General features: G+C 45.5%; 1 protein-coding gene across 1 annotated transcript in view; it reads right to left on the bottom strand.

Moving 5' to 3' along the window:
- LOC139556858 (immunoglobulin-like and fibronectin type III domain-containing protein 1) overlaps positions 1-19,632 on the bottom strand; it is a 46,125-nt gene extending 26,493 nt beyond the window's left edge. Inside the window, exons 1-5 of the mRNA XM_071370964.1 lie at positions 19,584-19,632; positions 4,116-4,238; positions 3,557-3,696; positions 3,373-3,472; positions 3,233-3,277 (exon numbers count right to left, since the gene is read on the bottom strand). Of these exons, the coding sequence (XP_071227065.1) occupies positions 3,233-3,277; positions 3,373-3,472; positions 3,557-3,696; positions 4,116-4,238; positions 19,584-19,632 (457 nt within the window). The remainder of the gene's footprint in view (positions 1-3,232; positions 3,278-3,372; positions 3,473-3,556; positions 3,697-4,115; positions 4,239-19,583) is intronic.
- Positions 19,633-25,043: the final 5,411 nt, after the last annotated feature.

The raw sequence follows: 25,043 nt of genomic DNA, 5'->3' as shown, positions 1-25,043 counted from the left end.
TGGCAGCTATTACAGCCTAGAGTTTTCTTGGATATGACTCTACAAGCGTGGCACACCTGTATTCTCCGCAGAGTCTCTTCAGAGATGTTTGATCGGATTCAAGACTCGCCCTGTGGTGCGTGTCTCCAGCCCGGTACCACCAGTTCCGGCACCACGCACCAAGCCTCCTGTGCGTCTCCAGAGCCCTGTGCACCCTGTTGCTGCTCCCCGCACTAGCCTTGAGGTGCGTGTCCTTAGCCCGGTACCACCAGTTCCGGCACCACGCACCAGGCCTACTGTGCGCCTCAGCCGGCCAGAGTCTGCCGTTCTGCCCAGCGCCGTCTGCGCTGTCCGTCTGCCCAGCGCCGTTTGAGCTGCCTGCCTGCCCAGCGTCATCTGAGCTGCCCGTCTGCCCAGCGCTATCTGAGCTGTCCGTCTGCCCAGCGCCATCTGAGCTGCCCGTCTGCCCAGCGCCATCTGAGCTGCCAGAGCCGCCCGCCAGTCAGGAGCTGCCAGAGCCGCCCGCCAGTCAGGAGCTGCCAGAGCCGCCCGCCAGTCAGGAGCTGCCAGAGCCGCCCGCCAGCCAGGAGCTGCCAGAACCGCCCGCCAGTCAGGAGCTGCCAGAGCCGCCCGCCAGTCAGGAGCCGTCCTCCAGTCAGGAGCCGCCCGCCAGTCAGGAGCCGCCCGACAGTCAGGAGCCGCCCGCCAGTCAGGAGCCGCCCGCCAGTCAGGAGCCGCCCGCCAGTCAGGAGCCGTCCTCCAGTCATGAGCCGCCGTCCAGTCATGAGCCGCCCCTCAGTCCGGAGCTGCCCCTCAGTCCGGAGCTGCCCCTCAGTCCGGAGCTGCCCCTCAGTCCGGAGCTGCCCCTCCGTCCAGTGGCGCCCTCTACGATGGTCTTCAGTCCGGGACTCGCTGCAAGGGTCCTCGTTCCTGGGAGGCCACCTAAGCGGGTATTGACTATGGTGGAGTGGGGTCCACGTCCCGCACCCGAGCCACCGCCGTAGGAAGGCCCACCCGGACCCTCCCCTTCTGTGTCAGGTTTTGCGGCCGGAGTCCGCACCTTTGGGGGGGGGGGTACTGTCACGCCCTGGCCTTAGTTATCTTTGTTTTCTTTATTATTTTAGTTAGGTCAGGGTGTGACATGGGGGATGTTTTTGTCTCGTCTAGGGTGTTTGTATTGTCTAGTTGGTGTTTGTAGAGTTCATGGGGTTGTGTTCATTGTAGGTGTTTATGTAAGTCTATGGTTGCCTGGTTTGGTTCTCAATTAGAGACAGCTGTCTATCGTTGTCTCTGATTGGGAGCCATATTTAGGCAGCCATAGTCATTAGGTAGGTTGTGAGTGATTGTCTATGTGTAAGTTGCCAGTGTCTGCACTTATTGTTTTTATAGCTTCACGTTCGTCTGTTTGTTGATTTGATTAGTTTGTATAGTGTTCGTTTCGTTTTCGTCTTCATTAAAGAAGAATGTATTGTTATCACGCTGCGCCTTGGTCCTCCTCACTTAAATGTTACGACGAACGTGACATGGACAGAAATCAAATAATAAGTAAGGACTGCCCGTTCCATGATCTCGCCATCACGGTTGACAACTCCATTGTGTCCTCCTCCCAGAGCGCTAAGAACCTTGGCGTGATCCTGGACAACACCCTGTCGTTCTCAACCAACATCAAGGCGGTGGCCCGTTCCTGTAGGTTCATGCTCTACAACATCCGCAGAGTACGACCCTGCCTCACACAGGAAGCGGCGCAGGTCCTAATCCAGGCACTTGTCATCTCCCGTCTGGATTACTGCAACTCGCTGTTGGCTGGGCTCCCTGCCTGTGCCATTAAACCCCTACAACTCATCCAGAACGCCGCAGCCCGTCTGGTGTTCAACCTTCCCAAGTTCTCTCACGTCACCCCGCTCCTCCGCTCTCTCCACTGGCTTCCAGTTGAAGCTCGCATCCGCTACAAGACCATGGTGCTTGCCTACGGAGCTGTGAGGGGAACGGCACCTCAGTACCTCCAGGCTCTGATCAGGCCCTACACCCAAACAAGGGCACTGCGTTCATCCACCTCTGGCCTGCTCGCCTCCCTACCACTGAGGAAGTACAGTTCCCGCTCAGCCCAGTCAAAACTGTTCGCTGCTCTGGCCCCCCAATGGTGGAACAAACTCCCTCACGACGCCAGGACAGCGGAGTCAATCACCACCTTCCGGAGACACCTGAAACCCCACCTCTTTAAGGAATACCTAGGATAGGATAAAGTAATCCTTCTCACTCCCCCCCCCCCTTAAAAGATTTAGATGCACTATTGTAAAGTGGCCGTTCCACTGGATGTCATAAGGTGAATGCACCAATTTGTAAGTCGCTCTGGATAAGAGCGTCTGCTAAATGACTTAAATGTAAATGTATAAGGACTTAATAATGCCTGATAATAGCCATGTAGCAACCTGTCCCCTGTCTGGCTGCAACAGGAATGACAGAGCTTACATATGTTTCCATCAAGGCCTCATGTTTGAACATAAGCCTACTATTGCAACAAATCAACAAATAATGGAATGAAAAAAATTAGATGAGAGGGCCACAAAAACACATTCAGGTAATACAAGCACACACAATTGCCATAAATACACACTTAAATTATTAGTGTAGAACCATGCCTAAGTATTGAATAAACAGGGTACACATTGCTCTCCCACTGGGATTTAGCCAACTGGGCATTACCCAACACAAAGGATGGACGAACACATGGACGAACGAAGTTCTGGTTGACACGCCCCCTTCCTGAGCACGACAAGGGAACAAATATTTCACCTCTTAAATTACGAGGAATCAAAAGGTAAGTTCTAATCATTACTTTTAACATAGGAATAGCCATCCTAATAATAACATATTTGCACTTTGTAGGAGTAACATTAAAACACAAAAAGCATGATTAACAGAGTGAAACTAGTGGAGCAGCAAACAAATGTTTGGCGCCATAACCAAGTGAATGACTGCATCCTACAAATGTCCCATACATTTATTTTTCTTTTAAAATGTTACTTGTTGGCAAATGATCAACAGTACCACATGACATGGTAAGCAAACACATAAATGCAATTATTAAACGCGCTTTCATAATTAAAAAATGGTTTCCATAAACAATGCTGTTTTTTTAGAGAGCAGGTCAAAATATTAGGCCACGGATTGAAAAATCTCCTCCTCCAAATACTCTTTTGTAGGTTTTTTACTTTTATCATGGATGGATGGATGAATGAATGAAAATACCCACCTATGTCTTCTAACTGCTCCATGGCCTTCTTCTTCTTGAATCCAACTAATAACAGACGTTTAGGATTAGCACCAAAATACAAGGACTCAACTGATCATACAAGTAAGTTATATGAAGTGTAAAGAAACAAACATTCTCACCCTCAATCACATTCAATGCTGCAGTGCAAATAGCCTTGCCATATTCATTGATAGCATAGCATTTGTAAGTGTCTGCCTCCTCTCCAGACACTCTGTGAATCTGGTGAAATAAATTAACTGTTTAATCACAACTGAACAGATTCATGGGTTATATGCACACTCATGTGCATAAGGTTAGACTCACCTCTAAAGTGTATTCACCAGTAGCTTCATCATATTTCTTTAGAAATTTTTCTGTGTCTGACATATCCCCCTTAGCTCTTCCCCAAGTCACCTCTGGTTTGGGATCCCCACACACATTGGCTTTGAAAATTGCTAATTTACCTGTAGGATGTGCAAAAACATTGATTCATTATAAAATACCCCAATCCCAACGTGAAAAAGAATTGAAAGGAATGTGAGTCTTATTTAGTTATTGCTTGCTTTTTTCATGTCTACCAAACTTGCCAGCAGGCCTGCTAGCTAAGATAGTTACTCTAACTTGATTGATAGCCTGAAAGGGCTTCTTGGTAGCTAGTTATGAGTTTGGGAGATTGGGAATCTATCTGGACTAGCTAAAGCCAACTTCATAAAAGCTAAGTGTAGTATTACAGAGAAAAAAACATGTATTTAAAAATGTTTGACAAATCTTAGGGGACACGTGCCCCTGTGCCCGCTAATGGCATGACACCTCTGAGCACATAGACCAACACTGAGAGGGCCTAGGCCTGATACAGATCTCCTAAAATATCCTGAGGGCTCACCCTCTTGAATGGTTAGAGCGATGGGTTTGCGAAGGAAGTCTGGGGTGCTCTTGCCCTCCGGTAGAACCTCTATAAACTGCGTGATCATGACCCCAGGGACCTTGGACCTCTTCTTGATGCCAGCTGGAGAAAAGATGAGAAGTAAGAGGAAAATAAGTCTGATTAAGCCCCAACAAATGTTTTACAAAAACATAAATCCAATCAATGAATCAATACATGAACTGCACTCAAAAATGGCATGAATCAATTATTCAATCATGATATATAAATACAATACATTCAGGATGTATTCGGACTCCTTGACTTTTTCCACATTTTGTTATGTTATAGCCTTATTCTAAAATGGATTATATTGTTTTTTCCCCCTTATCAATCTACATACAATACTGTCACGTTCCTGACCTTATTTTCCTTTGTTTAGCTTTGTTTAGTTGGTCAGGACGTGAGCTGGGTTGGTAGTCTATGTTATGTGTTTCTATGTTGGGTTCAATGTGTTGCCTGATATGGTTCTCAATTAGGGGCAGGTGTTTGACGTTTCCCCTGATTGAGAACCATATTAAGGTAGGCTGTTCACACCGTTTGTTTGTGGGTGATTGTCTTCCGTGTTTGTGTTTGTTACCACACGGGACTGTATCGTTTGTGCTAGTCTGTACCTGTTCGTGCGTTCTTCGTGTTTATGTAAGTTCTTATGTTCAGGTCGGTCTACGTCGTTTGTTGTTTTGTAATTTTCCAAGTGTTTTTCGTGTTCGTCTTTGCTTTAATAAATTCATCAAGTATTCATCAACCGCTGCGTTTTGGTCCGATCCCTACTCCTCCTCTTCAGACGAAGAGGAGGAAAACAGCCGTTACAGAATCACCCACCAACCAAGGACCAAGCGGCGTGGGAAAAAGCAGCAGCAGCGATCGCAGGATTCATGGACATGGGAGGAAATATTGGACGGTAAAGGTCCATGGGCACAACCTGGAGAATATCGCCGCCCTCGTGAAGAGCTGGAGGCAGCTAAAGCCGAGAGATGGCGGTATGAGGAGGCAGCACGGAAGCAGGAGAAGGATCTGGGCTTTACAACCTGGGAGGAGATCGACAGGTGGGCGATCGACCCAAGGAGAGTGCCGGAGCCCGCCTGGGATTCTCTGGCGCAGTGTGAGGAGGGATACCGGCTTCATGGAGGCAGCACGACGACGCGGTAGGAAGCCTGTTAGTCAAGCCCAAACATTTATTGGGGGGGTGGCTAAAGGGTAGTGTGGCGAAGGCAGGTAGGAGACCTGCGCCCACTTCCCGATCTTACCGTGGAGAGCGAGAGTACGGGCAGACACCGTGTTATGCGGTAGAGCGCACGGTGTCTCCTGTACGTGTGCATAGCCCGGTGCGGGTTATTCCACCTCCCCGCACTGGCAGGGCTAGATTGAGTATTGAGCCAGGTGCCATGAAGCCGGCTCAACGCGTCTGGTTTCCAGTGCGTCTCCTCGGGCCGGCTTACATGGCACCAGCCTTACGCATGGTGTCCCCGGTTCGCCTACACAGCCCAGTGCGGGTTATTCCACCTCCCCGCACTGGTCATGCTACGGGGAGCATACAACCAGGTAAGGTTGGGCAGGCTCAGTGCTCAAGGGAGCCAGTACGCCTGCATGGTCCGGTATATCCGGCGCCACCTCCCCGCCCCAGCCCAGTACCACCCGTGCTTACACCACGCACCAGGCTTCCTGTGCGTCTCCAGAGCCCTGTTCCTCCTCCACGCACTAGCCCTATGGTGCGTGTCTTCAGCCCGGTACCACCAGTTCCGGCACCACGCACCAAGCCTCCTGTGCGTCTCCAGAGCCCTGTTCCTGCTCCACGCACTAGCCCTGTGGTGCGTGTCTCCAGCCCAGTACCTCCAGTTCCGGTACCACGCACCAAGCCTCCTGTGCGCCTCCAGAGTCCTGTGCGTCCTGTTGCTGCTCCCCGCACTAGCCTGAAGGTGCGTGTCCTTAGCCCGGTACCTCCAGTTCCGGCACCATGCACCAGGCCTACAGTGCGCCTCAGCCGGCCAGAGTCTGCCGTCTGCCCAGCGGCGCCTGAACTGCCCGTCTGCCCAACGCCGTCTGAGCTGTCCGTCTGCCAAGCGCCGCCTGAACTGCCCGTCTGTACTGAGCCTTCAAAGCCGCCCGTCTGTCCTGAGCCTTCAGAGCCGTCTGCCAGACAGGAGCCGCTAGAGCCGGCCGCCAGACAGGAGCCGCTAGAGCCTTCCGCCAGACAGGAGCCGCTAGAGCCTTCCGCCAGACAGGAGCCGCTAGAGCCTTCCGCCAGACAGGAGCAGCCAGAGCCTTCCGTCAGACAGGAGCAGCCAGAGCCTTCCGTCAGACAGGAGCAGCCAGAGCCTTCCGTCAGACAGGAGCAGCCAGAGCCTTTCGTCAGACAGGAGCAGCCAGAGCCGCCGGCCAGCCATGAGCAGCCAGAGCCGCCGGCCAGCCATGAGCAGCCAGAACCGCCGGCCAGCCATGAGCAGCCAGAGCCGCCGGCCAGCCATGAGCAGCCAGAGCCGCCGGCCATCCATGAGCAGCCAGAGCCGCCGGCCAGCCATGAGCAGCCAGAGCCGCCAGCCAGCCATGAGCAGCCAGAGCCGCCAGCCAGCCATGAGCAGCCAGAGCCGTCAGCCAGCCATGAGCAGCCAGAGCCGTCAGCCAGCCATGAGCAGCCAGAGCCGTCAGCCAGCCATGAGCAGCCAGAGCCGTCAGCCAGCCATGAGCAGCCAGAGCCGTCAGCCAGCCATGAGCAGCCAGAGCCGTCAGCCAGCCATGAGCAGCCAGAACCGTCAGCCAGCCATGAGCAGCCAGAACCGTCAGCCAGCCATGAGCAGCCAGAACCGTCAGCCAGCCATGAGCAGCCCCTCAGTCCGGAGCTGCCCCTCAGTCCGGTGTTGCCCCTCATTCCGGAGCTGCCTCTCATTCCGGAGCTGCCCCTCATTCCGGTGTTGCCCCTCATTCCGGTGTTGCCCCTTAGTCCGGTGCTGCCCCTTAATCCAGTGGGGTTAATTTGGAGGGTGGCCATTTGGAGGAGGCTACGGAAGCGGGGATTGACTATGGTGGGGTGGGGACCACGTCCGGAGCCGGAGCCGCCACCATGGACAGATGCCCACCCAGACCCTCCCCTTGAGGTTCAGTTTTGCGGCCAGAGTCCACATCTTGGGGGGGGGGGGGGTACTGTCACGTTCCTGACCTTATTTTCCTTTGTTTAGCTTTGTTTAGTTGGTCAGGACGTGAGCTGGGTGGGTAGTCTATGTTATGTGTTTCTATGTTGGGTTCAATGTGTTGCCTGATATGGTTCTCAATTAGGGGCAGGTGTTTGACTGCAGGTGATTGTCTTCCGTGTTTGTGTTTGTTACCACACGGGACTGTATCGTTTGTGCTAGTCTGTACCTGTTCGTGCGTTCTTCGTGTTTATGTAAGTTCTTATGTTCAGGTCGGTCTACGTCGTTTGTTGTTTTGTAATTTTCCAAGTGTTTTTCGTGTTCGTCTTTGCTTTAATAAATTCATCATGTATTCATCAACCGCTGCGTTTTGGTCCGATCCCTACTCCTCCTCTTCAGACGAAGAGGAGGAAAACAGCCGTTACAAATACCCCATAATGACAAAGCAAAATAAGGTTTAGATTTTTTTGCACATGTATTTAAAATAAAAACTTAAATATCAAATTTACATAAGTATTCAGACCATTTACTCAGTATTTTGTTCAAGCACTTTTGGCAGTGATTACAGCCTGCAGTCTTCTTGGGTATGACGCTACAAGCTTGGCACACCTGTATTTGGAGAGTTTCACCCATTCTTCTGTACAGATAATATACTTTAATCACTGCCAAGGGTGCTTGAACAAAGTACCGAGTAAATGGTCTGAATACTTATGTAAATGTGATATTTAAGTTTTTTATGTTTAATGCATTTGCAAAAATGTCTAAAAACCTGTTTTTGCTTTGTCAATATGGGATATTGTGTGTAGATTGATGAGGGGGGAAAAAACTATTTAATCAATTTTAGAATAAGGCTGTAACGTAACTAAATGTGGAAAAAGTCAAGGGGTCTGAATACTTTCTGAATGCACTGTATATATGCAGTACCAGTCAAAAGTTTGGACACGCCTACATTACTCATTATAAACGCATGCTTTTCAACCGATTGCTGCCCGCACCCGACTGCCCGGCCAGCATCACTACTTTGGATGGTTCTGACTTAGAATATGTGGACAACTACAAATACCTAGGTGTCTTGCTAGACTGTGAACTCTCCTTCCAGACTCACATTAAACATCTCCAATCCAAAATTAAATCTAGATTCAGCTTCCTATTTCGCAACAAAGCCTCCTTCACTCACACTGCCAAACATACCCTCGTAAAACTGACTATCCTACCAATCCTCGACTTAGGCGATGTCATTTACAAAATAGTCTCCAACACTCTACTCAGCAAACTGGATGAAGTCTATCACAGTGCCATCCGTTTTGTCACCAAAGCCCCATATACCACCCACCACTGCGACCTGTATGCTCTCGTCGCCTGGCCCTCGCTTCATATTCGTCGCCAGACCCACTGGCTCCAGGTCATCTATAAGTCTTTGCTAGGTAAAGCTCCGCCTTATCTCAGCTCACTGGTCACCATAACAACACCCACCGGTAGCACGCGCTCCAGCAGGTATATCTCACTGGTCATCCCCAAAGCTAACACCTCATTTGGCCGCCTTTCCTTCCAGTTCTCTGCTGCCAATGACTGGAACGAATTGCAAAAATCACTGAATTTGGAGACTTATATCTCCCTCAATAACTTTAAGCATCAGCTATCTGAGCAGCTTACCGATCACTGCAGCTGTACACAGCCCATCTGTAAATAGCCCATCCAACTACCTACCTCATCCCCATATTGTTTTTATTAACTTTTTTGCTCTTTTGCACACCAGTATTTCTACTTGCACATCATCATCTGCACATCTATCACTCCAGTGTTAATTTGCTAAATTGTAAATACTTATTATTGCCTTACCTCCTTACGCCATTTGCACACCCTGTATATAGACTTCTTCTATTGTGTTATTGACTGTACGTTTGTTTATTCCATGTGTAACTCTGTGTTGTTGTTTGTGTCGCATTCCTTTGCTTTATCTTGGCCAGGTCGCAGTTGTAAATGAGAACTTGTTCTCAACTGGCCTACCTGGCTAAATAAAGGTGAAATAAAAAAATTATATTCCCCCCCCCAAAATGACAGCTTTGCACACTCTTGGCACTCTTGGCTCTTCCAACAGTCTTGAAAGAATTCCCACATATGCTGAGCACTTGTTGGCTGCTTTTGGTTGCTTGTTGGCTGCTTTTGCTCAACTCTGCGGTTCAACTCATCCCAAAACATCGGGTGATTGTGGAAGCCAGGTCATCTGATGCAGCATTCCATCACTCTCTTCTTGGTCAAATAGCCCTTACACAGCCTGGAGGTGTGTTGGGTCATTGTCCTGTTGAAAAATAAATGATAGTCCCACTAAGCGCAAACCAGATGGGATGGAGTACCACTGATGAATGCTGTGGTAGCCATGCTGGTTAAGTGTGCCTTGAAGTCTAAATAAATCACGGACAGTGTCACCAGCAAAGCACCCCCACACCATCACACCACCTCCTCCATGCTTCATTGTGAGAACCACACACGCAGAGATCATCCGTTCACCTACTCTGCTTCTCACAAAGACATGGCGGGTGGAACCCAAAATCTCAAATTTGGACTCATCAGACCAAAGGACAGATTTCCACCGGTCTAATGTCTATTACTCGTGTTTCTTGGCCCAAGCAAGTCTCTTCTTCTTATTGGTGATTTCTTTGCAGCAATTCGACCACGAAGGACTGATTCATGCAGTCTCCTCTGAACAGTTGATTTTGAGATGTGTCTGTTACTTGAACTCTGTGAAGCATTTATTTGGGCTGTAATTTCGAAGGCTAGGAACTCTAGTGAACTCTGGTAAGTCTGGGTTTTCCTTTCCTGTGTCGGTCCTCATGAGAGCCAATTTCATCATAGCCATGATGGTTTTTGCGACTGCACTTGAAGAAACTTTCAAAGTTTACATTTTCTGTATTGACTGACCTTCATGTCTTAAAGTAATGATGAACTGTCCTTTCTCTTTGCTTATTTGAGCTGGTCTTGCCACAATATGGACTTGGTCTTTAACCAAATAGGGCTATCTTCTGTATACCATCCCTACCTTGTCACAACAGAGCTGATTGCCTCAAATGCAAACAAATGAACTTTGCACACCTGTTAATTAAAATGCATTCCAGGTGACTACCTCATGAAGCTGGTTGAGAGAATGCCAAGAATGTGCAAAGCTGTCATCAAGGCAAAGGGTGGCTACTTTGAAGAATCTCAAATCTCAAATATATTTAGATTTGTTTAACACTTTTTTGGTTACTACATGATTCCATCTGTGTAATTTCATAGTTGTGATGTTTTCACTATTATTCTACAATGTAGAAAATAGTCAAAATAAAGAAAAACCCTTGAATGAGTAGGTGTGTCCAAACTTTTGTCTGGTACTGTATATATGTATGTATATTTACTTCCATTTTGTTTAACATACTATGCACCTGCTGCATCTCTGGCCAGGTTGTTTATTTTGCATGACCGACATATAGGTTGGGGCTTTATCTGACTTCTTATCCTCACCAGCAGATGTCAGTCATGACGTGCTTTTCCACATGTGAGGTACTGGAAATGGTTTGTTTCAATGCCTTTACTGTTCACATGACAGGACAATAAACATCCAAAGTGCACTGGGCAGTAAATTATTTACAAATTATTCTTGTCCTTGAATGTGAATAGTATTGTACAATTTCACACAGGAAAATGTTTGAGTTTTTGGAAGTGTTTTGTCACATATGAGTTTTTGTATTTTTTATATTTTCGTAACAGAATGTAGACATCAAAGGTAAACCAACCTCTTTATCCTGAAGTACATTGATTACAGTTTACCTTTATGTTTTACAATATCCTAAGAAAATAAACATTTCTATTTCCCGGTATGTGCATTCCAGAAGAATGTGCATGAATACTACATACTACACAATCTTCTAAAACATGAATACAACACAGATACTATACCACTGATGTTTGAATCCAAAATAGTTGAACATTTTGTTTGTGTGTGTTTTTCATCTTCAAATATGTCCAGAGGTCACATCTGACCTGAAGGCAGCATGAGGTTAACTGATTTAATTAATTGCCCAGAATATTTAAAATCTCAGGACAACCAATCAAAATCAATTTACCTCAATATATGGAATTTGAAAACCAAAACACCAGTGAGTGAAAAAGCGAAACTTGCTTTTTGATCATCACTGTCCTACCTTTTTTATCTTCTTCCTGTTCAGCCTCTGAAGGGCCTGGGCGTGCAAAGACAAAAGGATGACGTGGAAGCAGATGAGACAAGAAACATTAATCCTGGTAAGGACTTGGAGAGAGGGAGAGGAGAAGTACCTTTCTGGCAAAGACATGGTTTAGGCCTAGTACTTTGGCAGAATGGCAGAGAGACATTAGAATCCTCATACATTACGATATGTATGGTAAAGACAGGATATTTTCCAACATAGGGACATACAATACATTTGTAACACTTTACTTAAAGACATAAATTAACATCATGTAACATATTATGTCAGCCTTATAATACATCATCATAAAGGCTCATATATGCCTAAAACAAGTAATGAAGGATTGTTGGCTTAAAGTAAAGTGTGACCAATTTAATAAATGGGGTGAAAGACAAATACAGGTACAAAGACATTTCGCTACGTTTGGAATGTAGTTTTGTACATTTAAGGACAATAGTTAAAGACATATCCATAATGGACTTAACTAATGGTACTACAAGGACCAAGTTAGTATGGCAATACAACTTCATTCATTTCTTGCAGATGTGTCTGAATCTCAGACAATTTAATGTTGTAGAGATTTTTTTCTCTCCTGTGAGACATGGTACTAGACCCTAGAGCTTGATTTCATGGCCCTCCCTCCCCATCCTCAGGGCAATTCCAATGTTCTTGTGTTTATGTTCTACTCAACTCTGATTGAATGGCTATATTTCAAAGAGCTGCCATTGCGTATAAAGGAGACAACCCTCGGGCTCATCTGCAATGTTCAATATTCAATGAGACTGAAAATTCATTTTAAACCGAGTTCCATCTTGTCTTGTTCATTGTCTTGGGTCTTAGTCGCCTCTTCTGAAACTGCTGATCACTTGAAACAAGATGTTCTTATTTCCTTTGTTGTGGTTTTTCTTGGGGTGGTTCATCTCCCCAATGGCACAGCGGTCTAAGGCACTGCATCTCAGTGCTAGAGGTGTCACTACAGACCCTGGTTTGATTCCAGGCTGTATCACAACCAGCTGTGATTGGGAGTCCTATAGGGCTGTGCACAACTGGCCCAGCGTCGTCCGGGTTAGGGTTTGGCGGGGGTAGGCAGTCATTGTAAATAAGAATTTGATATTAACTGACTTGCCTAGTTAAATAAAGGTTACATTAAAAAAATAAGACAACAAATCTTATAATAGACTGATCAGGCACCTTGGTACATCCATAGTGACTGAGAGGTAAGAGTTGGCAGGAGCCCTGATATTGCCATTCTGTGGTCCTCAGTAGTGTCTTTTTATGCATTACCATAAAGCAAAAATCTGAAATGTTTGTCTCATCAGTTCCTTTATTGTAATTCCACAAGGTACTATTAATCAATCACACTAGGGCCCACTGAAAAATTTACCAAAGTACAATTTATTCAATCCATTGAGTTCCCTAAAGACAGCCTTTTCGCAATATGAAAAAAGGTCAAACAAATTCTCCTGTTCATAATGGGAAAATAATTGGTCCCAGAGAAAAATAGTTTGCATGATTCAAGCATTTTTGTAACCCGGCTATTGTCAAAAATAGTTTCACTTGGCCAGTATAAGTAGCAATGCTAAAGCAGGCTTTCTGTCAACATACACAATACCGTGCCGTGAAAAAGTATTTGCCCCTTTCTGATATTCTCTATTTTTGCATATTTTTGACACTGAATGTTATCAGATCATCAATCAAAACCTAATATTACACAAAGGGAACCTGAGTTTACAAATTACAATTAAAATGAATTGCCGCCGTACACTCGATAACTGGTTGAGGCACCTTTAACTGAATTGACTTCAACCAAATGCTTCCTGTAGTTGTTGATCAGTCTCATTGCTGTGGAGGGATTTGGCCCACTCTTCAATGCAGAACTGCTTTAACTCAGCGACATTTGTGTGTTTTCAAGCATGAGCTGCCAATTTCAAGTCTTGCCAGAACATCTCAATTGGGATTAGGTCTGGACTTTGACTAGGCTATTCCAAAACGTCAAGTGTGTTGCTTTTTAACCAATTTTCATGTAGACTTGATTGTGTGTTTTGGATCATTGTCTTGCTGCATGACCCAGCTGTGCTTCAGCTTCAGCTCACAAACAGATGGCCTGACATTCTCCCGTAGAATTCTATGATACAGAGTAGAATTCATGGTTCGTTCTATTAAGGCAAGTCGTCCAGGTCCTGAGGGAGCAAAGCATCCCCAAACCATCACACTACCACCACCATGCTCAACTGGTCAATAAAGGTGAAATAAAATAAAATAAAAAACCGTTGGTATGAGGTTCTTACTCAAGTTTGCCAAAAAGCACCTGGAAGCACCTGGATGATCAAAACTCTTGGAAGAATGTTCTATGGACAGATGAGTGAAAAGTAAAACTTTTTGGATGACATGGGTCCCATTATCCCATTAATATTCAGTATAAAAAATATGCTAAAGTTAAGATATTTTTTGAAAGGGGGCAAATACTTTTTCACAGCACTGTATATACAAAAGTATGTGGACACCCCTTCAAATGAGTGGATTCGGCTATTTTAGCCACAACCATTGCTGACAGGTGTATAAAATCGAGAACACAGCAATGCAATCTCCATAGACAAACATTGGCCGTAGAATGGCCTTACTGAAGAGCTCAGTGACTTTCAACGTGACAACATCATAGGATGCCACCTTCCCAACAAGTCAGTTCATCAAATTTCTGCCCTGCTAGAGCTGCCCTGGTCAACTCTAAGTTCTGTTATTGTGAAGTGAAAACGTCGAGGAGAAACAACGGCTCAGTCGCCAAGTGATAGGCCACCCAAGCTCACAGAACGGGACCGCAGAGTACTGAAGCGCGTAGCGTGTGGAAATCGTCTGTCTTCAGTTGCAACACTCACCACCAACTTCCAAACTGCCTCTGGAAGCAACTTCAGCACAATAACTGTTCGTCGGGAGCTTCATGAAATGGGTTTCCATGGCCGAGCAGCAGCACACGAGCCTAAGATTACAATGCGCAATGCTAGGTGTCGAGTGATGTAAAGCTTGCCGCTATTGGTCTCTGGAGCAGTGGAAACGCATTCTCTGGAGTGATGAAGTTCTCTGGAGTGACGGGTTTTGCGGATGCCAGGAGAATGCTACCTACCCCAATGCATAGCGACAACTGTAAAGTTTGGTGAAGGAGGATTAATGGTCTGGGGCTGTTTTTCATGGTTCGGGCTAGGCCCCTTAGTTCCAGTGAAGGGAAATCTTAACACGACAGCATACAATTACATTCTAGATGATTCTGTGCTTCCAACTTTGTGGCAACAGTTTGGGCAAGACCCTTTTCGTATTTCAGCATGACAATGCCCCTGTGCACAAAGCAAGGTACATACAGAAACGGTTTGTCAAGATCGGTGTGGAAGAAATTGACTGGCCTGCACAGAGCCCTGATCTCAACCCCATCGAACTCCTTTGGGATGAATTGGAACGCCGACTGCGAGCCAGGGCTATTCGCCCAACATCAGTGCCCAACCTCACTAATGCTCTTGTGGCTGAATGGAAGCAAGTCCCTGCAGCATTGTTCCAACATCTAGTGGAAAGGCTTCCCAGAAGAGTCGAGGCTTTTATAAAGTCTGCAAAGCTGTCACCAAGGCCAAAGGGTGGCTACTTTGAAGAATATCAAATATAATATATTTTGATTTGATTAACACTTTTTTTTGATTACTACATGATTCCATATGTGTTATTTTATAGTTCATACAATGTAGAAAATAGTAAAAATAAGAGAAACCCTTGAATGACCCAGTGACTTCCGGGTTGGAGCGAGCGGTCGCATTCGCACTTTGGTCCGCAGGTAGTATAACTTTTCATTACATTTCATTACATCTCATTATAGTACAACGGTTTGATTTGTCTAATCTTAGCAATTTCTTCTTAGCTAGCTACATAGCCGTCTTTGTATCAAAGATAATTGCGTAATTATCGTATTTCGTCGTCCTAACGAAGTCTACACTGCTATCTGCCCAGCAGCTAGCCAGCTAGCAAACGTCCACCGTCTACCGAATAGCAGCACTGTAGAAACTATTACACTCAACTGAACGACTTGATTAGTGTAGTGTTAGCTAGCTACATAGTTGTCTTTGCTGTCTTCGTATCCAAGATAATTGTGTAGTTTAGAGTGTGTAGTTTTAGAGTGATTATCTTAATTTACCGAGGGTAGCTAGCCAGCTATTTGTCGTCCTTAACGTAGGAGACACTGCTAGCTAGCCAACAGCTAGCCAACGTCTACCGAATAGAACTTCCGCACTCAACAACCCGGTCGCATTCCGCTTCGCTCCACAGGTAGTATCACATTTTCATTTCATTTCATTACAGTACAACGGTTTGATTTGTTTGATCGTAGCTAGCTACATAGCTAGCTACATAGCCGTCTTTGTATCAAAGATAATTGTGTAGTCTAGAGCGATTTTCTAGGTTAGCTAGCCAGCTATTGTCGTTCTTTTAACGCAACGTAACGTAATCAACACTGCTAGCTAGCCAGCTAGCCCCCGAATAGCAGCACTGTAGAAACTATTACACTCAACGGAACGACTTGATTAGTGTAGTGTCAACAACGCAGCCACTGCCAGCTAGCCTACAAAGTCAACAACGCAGCCACTGCCAGCTAGCCTATTTCAGCAGTACTGTATCATCTTAATAATTTTAGTCAATAAGATTCTTGCTACGTAAGCTTAACTTTCTGAAGTTAAGCTTCTGTAGCCTGTCAACTATGTGTCTGTCTATCCCTGTTCTCTCCTCTCTGCACAGACCATACAAACGCTCCACACCGCGTGGCCGCGGCCACCCTAATCTGGTGGTCCCAGCGCGCACGACCCACGTGGAGTTCCAGGTCTCCGGTAGCCTCTGGAACTGCCGATCTGCGGCCAACAAGGCAGAGTTCATCTCAGCCTATGCCTCCCTCCAGTCCCTCGACTTCTTGGCACTGACGGAAACATGGATCACCACAGATAACACTGCTACTCCTACTGCTCTCTCTTCGTCCGCCCACGTGTTCTCGCACACCCCGAGAGCTTCTGGTCAGCGGGGTGGTGGCACCGGGATCCTCATCTCGCCCAAGTGGTCATTCTCTCTTTCTCCCCTTACCCATCTGTCTATCGCCTCCTTTGAATTCCATGCTGTCACAGTTACCAGCCCTTTCAAGCTTAACATCCTTATCATTTATCGCCCTCCAGGTTCCCTCGGAGAGTTCATCAATGAGCTTGATGCCTTGATAAGCTCCTTTCCTGAGGACGGCTCACCTCTCACAGTTCTGGGCGACTTTAACCTCCCCACGTCTACCTTTGACTCATTCCTCTCTGCCTCCTTCTTTCCACTCCTCTCCTCTTTTGACCTCACCCTCTCACCTTCCCCCCCTACTCACAAGGCAGGCAATACGCTCGACCTCATCTTTACTAGATGCTGTTCTTCCACTAACCTCATTGCAACTCCCCTCCAAGTCTCCGACCACTACCTTGTATCCTTTTCCCTCTCGCTCTCATCCAACACTTCCCACACTGCCCCTACTCGGATGGTATCGCGCCGTCCCAACCTTCGCTCTCTCTCCCCCGCTACTCTCTCCTCTTCCATCCTATCATCTCTTCCCTCTGCTCAAACCTTCTCCAACCTATCTCCTGATTCTGCCTCCTCAACCCTCCTCTCCTCCCTTTCTGCATCCTTTGACTCTCTATGTCCCCTATCCTCCAGGCAGGCTCGGTCCTCCCCTCCCGCTCCGTGGCTCGACGACTCATTGCGAGCTCACAGAACAGGGCTCCGGGCAGCCGAGCGGAAATGGAGGAAAACTCGCCTCCCTGCGGACCTGGCATCCTTTCACTCCCTCCTCTCTACATTTTCCTCTTCTGTCTCTGCTGCTAAAGCCACTTTCTACCACTCTAAATTCCAAGCATCTGCCTCTAACCCTAGGAAGCTCTTTGCCACCTTCTCCTCCCTCCTGAATCCTCCTCCCCCTCCCCCCCCTCCTCCCTCTCTGCAGATGACTTCGTCAACCATTTTGAAAAGAAGGTCGACGACATCCGATCCTCGTTTGCTAAGTCAAACGACACCACTGGTTCTGCTCACACTGCCCTACCCTGTGCTCTGACCTCTTTCTCCCCTCTCTCTCCAGATGAAATCTCGCGTCTTGTGACGGCCGGCCGCCCAACAACCTGCCCGCTTGACCCTATCCCCTCCTCTCTTCTCCAGACCATTTCCGGAGACCTTCTCCCTTACCTCACCTCGCTCATCAACTCATCCCTGACCGCTGGCTACGTCCCTTCCGTCTTCAAGAGAGCGAGAGTTGCACCCCTTCTGAAAAAACCTACACTCGATCCCTCCGATGTCAACAACTACAGACCAGTATCCCTTCTTTCTTTTCTCTCCAAAACTCTTGAACGTGCCGTCCTTGGCCAGCTCTCCCGCTATCTCTCTCAGAATGACCTTCTTGATCCAAATCAGTCAGGTTTCAAGACTAGTCATTCAACTGAGACTGCTCTTCTCTGTATCACGGAGGCGCTCCGCACTGCTAAAGCTAACTCTCTCTCCTCTGCTCTCATCCTTCTAGACCTATCGGCTGCCTTCGATACTGTGAACCATCAGATCCTCCTCTCCACCCTCTCCGAGTTGGGCATCTCCGGCGCGGCCCACGCTTGGATTGCGTCCTACCTGACAGGTCGCTCCTACCAGGTGGCGTGGCAAGAATCTGTCTCCTCACCACGTGCTCTCACCACTGGTGTCCCCCAGGGCTCTGTTCTAGGCCCTCTCCTATTCTCGCTATACACCAAGTCACTTGGCTCTGTCATAACCTCACATGGTCTCTCCTATCATTGCTATGCAGACGACACACAACTAATCTTCTCCTTTCCCCCTTCTGATGACCAGGTGGCGAATCGCATCTCTGCATGTCTGGCAGACATATCAGTGTGGATGACGGATCACCACCTCAAGCTGAACCTCGGCAAGACGGAGCTGCTCTTCCTCCCGGGGAAGGACTGCCCGTTCCATGATCTCGCCATCACGGTTGACAACTCCATTGTGTCCTCCTCCCAGAGCGCTAAGAACCTTGGCGTGATCCTGGACAACACCCTGTCGTTCTCAACCAACATCAAGGCGGTGGCCCGTTCCTGTAGGTTCATGCTCTACAACATCCGCAGAGTACGACCCTGCCTCACACAGGAAGCGGCGCAGGTCCTAATCCAGGCACTTGTCATCTCCCGTCTGGATTACTGCAACTCGCTGTTGGCTGGGCTCCCTGCCTGTGCCATTAAACCCCTACAACTCATCCAGAACGCCGCAGCCCGTCTGGTGTTCAACCTTCCCAAGTTCTCTCACGTCACCCCGCTCCTCCGCTCTCTCCACTGGCTTCCAGTTGAAGCTCGCATCCGCTACAAGACCATGGTGCTTGCCTACGGAGCTGTGAGGGGAACGGCACCTCAGTACCTCCAGGCTCTGATCAGGCCCTACACCCAAACAAGGGCACTGCGTTCATCCACCTCTGGCCTGCTCGCCTCCCTACCACTGAGGAAGTACAGTTCCCGCTCAGCCCAGTCAAAACTGTTCGCTGCTCTGGCCCCCCAATGGTGGAACAAACTCCCTCACGACGCCAGGACAGCGGAGTCAATCACCACCTTCCGGAGACACCTGAAACCCCACCTCTTTAAGGAATACCTAGGATAGGATAAAGTAATCCTTCTCACCCCCCCCCCCCCTTAAAAGATTTAGATGCACTATTGTAAAGTGGCTGTTCCACTGGATGTCATAAGGTGAATGCACCAATTTGTAAGTCGCTCTGGATAAGAGCGTCTGCTAAATGACTTAAATGTAATGTAAATGTTATAGCAACAAAGGGGGACCAACTCCATATTAATAGCCATCATTTTGGAATAAGATGTTCGACAAACAGGTGTCCACATACTTTTGGTCATGTAGTGTTTGCTGCCAATATAGGCTACTGCAATACCACAGCGCACCACAAGGTATTCCCATCTTTATTTTCTCTGGCAATCATTGGGGGCCTTGTGAAGATAACGCTTGATGTTTGCTGTCGTCTCTGTCTTAGTATGTACTGTACTGGAATTAGGAAGGAGAGAAAGGAACACTCATGTATACAGTACCTCCTTGGCCAGTGGCCGTCTGGTCTGTGACCTTTGACTTCTTCCACATCTTGGCAGATGTGTGTGTGTGATCCAAAAGCTCAGTCAGTCAGGGGGCTCTCTGTAAATGAAAACATAATGTAAACATCAACTGATTGATGACTTATGAATTTTGATATTTTTAATCCTTGTTCTCTATTATACTTTATCTATTACGAGAATGTCTTTCCAAAAGAGGTGGCAGAGTCCAAAGTTCCTGAACACAGCTGAGCTGTATGTCTGTCTCTAGAAGACAATGTTGACATGTCATCTGTAAAGTCTTGCACTTGCTGAGGTGTCCATTAAATGTGGAGTGTGAAGGATGCATGTTGTGTTTGAACTTTAGGCTGATGCCCTTTTCCTGTGTGACTGATAGTGACCACAGCTCATAACAGTGACAATGACACATGCTCAGGGTGCACAGTGTGCTGTACCGTAGACTGTATTTAATCTAAGAGATGAAAAGTTCCTTGTTGTTTGCTGACAATATTCATTATTTATGGGATGCATATGATTGTGTATCTTGAGCAAGGCAAAGTGTGTGTATCTGTGTGTGTGTGTGTGTCTGTGTTTCTCATAATCTGGTAAAGATACAGCATACAGTACATTGCCTTTCATCTTTTTGTGTGGTGCTGTCATTTTAAACTGTCAGAAGCCAATTTAATTACATGGGATTCAGAAGATGTATTACCTTTCATTAAACAGCCAAGACTAACCCTGTGCATGTGATAGGGCACATACCTCATCAAACTATGACCATGCTATCACCAAGATTGTCCAAATGACTGGAGTGGTTATACTTGAATGGGTACGCAGATAGAAATAGCAAGGTCAACAAAGGTTTTTGATATAAGATTGCAAACAAGTATCTAGTTTGTAACAGTTTTTGGCAAACGATCTGATCTGATTGAGAGAAAAAATAAAAAAAAGGCAAAATATCAGAATTAGAGTGCCTGTGTAAAGTCTAAGAATTGTCTAGCCAAAAAGTGGCAGACTTAAGGTGATTGCAGTAGAAAAGCTTAAGGGGCTTGGATAGGGTTGCGAAGGGAGGGTATAATACTGGAAACATTCGTTTTCCACTAAACTACCAGAATGTTGTTGTCTTTCAAGGATTTTATGTAATCTATTACATAAAGTACCCCTTTGAGTACTTCAGATTATCACAGGTATCAGTAATAATCGCTGGCCTTCTGTGTGGCCTTATCACATGTAAAATAAATTAAATAATTGAATAAGATGATTTTAAAATAAAAAATATGTCAAAGCTGTAAAACATTATCCTAAATATAAACCATCAACCAATTGAATACCATAGGTGTTCAATATGGGGTTTCAGCATGAAATATCCTTTATATATGGTGCCATCGGAAAGTATTCAGACCCCTTGACTTTTTTCACATTTTGTTACATTACAGCCTTATTCTAAAATTGATTAAATAGTTTTTCCCCTCATCAATCTACACACAATACCCCATAATGACAAAGCAAAAACAGTTTTTCGAAAATTTGCATATAAACAAAAATAAAAAAACGGGAAATATTATATTTACATAAGTATTCTGACCCTTTACTCAGTACTTTGTTGAAGCACCTTTGGCAGCGATTACAGCATTGAGTCTTCTTGGGTATGACGCTACAAGCTTGGCACACCTGTAATAGGGGAGTTTCTCAGATTCTTCTCTGCAGATCCTCTCAAGCTCTGTCAGGTTGGATGGGAACGTCGCTGCACAGCTATTTTCAGGTCTCTCCAGAGATGTTCGATCGGGTTCAAGTCCGGGCTCTGGCTGGGCCACTCAAGGACATTGAGAGACTTGTCTCGAAGACACTCCTGTGTTGTCTTGGCTGTGTGCTTAGGGTATTTGTCCTGTTGGAAGGTGTACGTTCGCCTCAGTCTGAGATCCTGAGTGCTCTGGAGCAGGTTTTCATCAAGGTTCTCTCTGTACTTTGCTCCGTTAATCTTTTCCTCGATCCTGACAAGTCTCCCAGTCCCTTCCGTCCCTCCCATCCCCACAGCATGATGATGCCACCACCATGCTTCACAGTTGGGATGGTGCCAGGTTTCCTCCACACACATTTAGGCCAAAGAGTTCAATCTTGGTTTAATCAGACCAAAAAAGCTGCAAAGCTGCATACTTTTTTTGGTATCTTTTCCCAGATCTGTGCCTCGACACAACCCTGTGTCGGAGCTCTACAGACAATTCCTTCAACCTCATGGCTTGGTTTTTGCTCTGACATGCACTGTCAACTGTGGGACATTATGTAGACAGGTGTGTGCCATTTCAAATCATGTCCAATCAATTGAATTTACCATCATGTCCAATCAAGTTGTAGAAATATCTCAAGGATGATCAATGGAAACAGGATGCACCTGAGCTCAATTTCGAGTCTTATAGCAAAGGGTCTGAATACTTATGTAAATAAGGTATTTCTGTTTCTTATTTTTAATACATTTGCAAAAATGTCTGAAAACCTGTTTTTACTTTGTCATAATGGGGTATTGCTTGTAGATTGATGAGGTTTTGTAAAAATATAATCCATTTTAGAATAAAGCTGTAATGTAACAAAATGTGTAAAAAGTCAAGGGGTTTGAATACTTTCCGAATGCACTATATACACAAAGAAAAGAGGGTTCCTCAAGGATTCTTTGGGAAAGGTGTGGAATCGTAATGACTCAAATAATATCCCTTTGAGCCCTGAAATGATTCTTTGCAGTTTACAAAAGTGTTCTTTGCGCTATGAGTGATAATTCAAATGGTGGGGCAGCGACTCATTAGAATATTTCTAAAAAACAGTTTTCTTGTTTTGCCATTATAGGGTGTAGATTGATCAGAAAAAGGCTGGAACGTAACAAAATGACGAAAAAGTCAAGGGGTCTAAATGCTTTCCGAAGGCACTGTATATATTTGAAATAATTTTATTTGTTTCACTGTCAACATGTATTTGATGTCAATGTTTTGGCATCAAACTGGTAGCAGTTGTGAAAAAAGTCAATAGTTGGACAGGTTGCGGAAGTAGTTAAAAATAATACCATTGTTGATTAGATGCTTTTTTCACTATTTAGGCTATTTTCTTTTGAACCATATGATCTATCTACTAGAAACTCATGGACAATATGGACACTTATATAAAAAAGGAGTACTATATATGAATACAGTATAAATTACCAAAGTTACGATTGCCATAGATTTTATATTAACTACCAAAATGACGGAAGATTCCAATAATTTGGTAAATTACTGGTACTGTAGCTTTGCATCCCTAGTCTTGTATGAGAGGCAATTCTCAAAAGTTTAGAGCTGTGGATACTGTATGTCTTATCATAAAGCACTTTGTTACAGCTGCAGATGTAAAAAGGGTTTATAAAATAAATGTGATTGATTATTAAGATAGCATTCTTTGTCAATAATGCACATGCTGTTCTAATTGAGTGTTCCATGCTCTAAGTCTAAACCATTTGAACTTCACTTGCATGTGTACCTGCCAACTGATACATAGTGAGAGGCTAAGCCTGACGAAATATGGCACAGATAGTTGAGTTTTATAAATCAATCAGAGTGCTGGGCTAGTTTAACCTCACATGTCCTCACAAGATGATCTGAGAAATCGTTGTTGAGTACAGTATTTTATTTGAAACATTCCAAATAAAGAAGTATATGCTTAGCTGATGTGAGTACAATAAATCAAACCTGCTGAACAAAATGGCAAATTCTGAACCTTAATGTTTAGAAATTCCTAAGAGCTACAGTAGTTTGAATTAAAGCATTAATGTTACATGGAAAGTGTCCCAAAGGGATTTGAGGGTCATCACATCTTGGCAGTCAGAGCACCATACTAAATCAAAAGTATATGACTTTAATGAACATCAGGGTGCCAAGCATTCCCTTCTTGTCATGTTCTTTCCCATCCCATGAGTCATAAGAGTAGTAGGACAAACACTGACAGTACACACTTCGAACGCTATAGTTAGCTGTGACCCTGCTGGTAACCTACTGCTAGACCTGGGTTCAAATGCTATTATAAATAATTGCAAAAACTGTATATGTGCTTGATTGAGATTGTCTGTTGCAATGCAACCAATAGAAATGTCTCAAAAGTGCTAACACTGACCACCTGGATCTCCAGGCAGCCTAAAGCAAACACTCAAAGTATTTGAAAGATTTTAAATAGTATTTGAACCCAGGCCTGCCTACTGCAATGACTTCATGTGTCTTTACCAGTGGAGGCTGCTGAGGGGAGGACAGCTCATAATAATGTCTGGAACGGAGTAAATGGAATGGCATCAAACACATGGAAACCATGTGTTTCATGTATTTGATACCATTTCACTGATTCCGCACCAGCCATTACCATGAGCCCGTCCTCCCCAATTAAGGTGCCACCAACCTCCTGTGGTCTTCACTACGCCTGACCTTACTACATGTGGTCCAACACACCATGGGTTCCATGGCCTGAAATGTAATCCATAGCATGTCTTTTTTTAATCAGATGAGGACATCATCAATCAAGAAAGAAAGAAAAAAAGTACATTCTCTTACAAAAATATAATTAGATACGATTAAAAAGTGAAAGGCTGATATTTATTTTCTTAAATAGCGTACCAGAACTTAAACCCACATGTCATTAATTACATTACATTTTAAATTACATTCATTGTGTGTAGCATGAAATATTGCATTATAATACATTTACGGCAAGAATCAAGTCATCACAGAGATAGTGTGCTTGGACCGAGCTCATTGGGGAAAAATACAGTATGGTCCAGTGTAGAACAGTTAATCAAATATATTGCCCGGATTGACATAAATCAAAACTTTAAATGGACCAAATATGGTAATTCCTCATACACGACTGGTCTCCCTCTTAGTAGAACCCTCAGGGTGTTTGTTTTTTCAAAATCCAGTATAACTTTAGGTACACTGTAGGTACATTTCAGATACACCTGGGAATGAAATCTGTTTTATGGTCCCTGGAAATTACATTTCTCCGGTGACCTTACTCAGTATGATCTTGCAATAGTCAGTTAAAAGGTAGCTTACCTGCCTGTCGCCTGTCTACTGCTCACGTCCTGTTAGTCCAACTCAGACTGTATTTGAGGGCTTGGGTATTTCTTGTGGTATTTTCTCGCTGCCCTCAAGGTTTTGCTTTGTAGTAAATCCTTTGGGGGAAACGGATTTGATTTCTCTGCCAGCCAGTTAGTAACCAGACACAGTGATTCTGATCAAGAGGAGGCTCTCCCTGTATTTAGGCAGACGGTTCCTCAAAAGGGGTGGAGGGTGGTCTGGGGGTAGGGGGCTATATGATGAAAAGGATGATGGAGTGAGGGGTATCAACAGATACTGAGTTTCTCTACACCACATAATGACTGGTGACAGTCTAGCCATCTTCACAGAAACATTTGCTGAAAAGAACATGATTGGTGTGGTGGTCTCCATTTAAAGTTAT

This window comes from Salvelinus alpinus, chromosome 28, assembly GCF_045679555.1.
Source record: "Salvelinus alpinus chromosome 28, SLU_Salpinus.1, whole genome shotgun sequence".
NCBI classification, from domain to species: Eukaryota; Metazoa; Chordata; class Actinopteri; order Salmoniformes; family Salmonidae; genus Salvelinus; species Salvelinus alpinus.
Note: the sequence above shows the minus strand (reverse complement) of the source record. Positions and strands in the feature narration are given on the sequence as shown.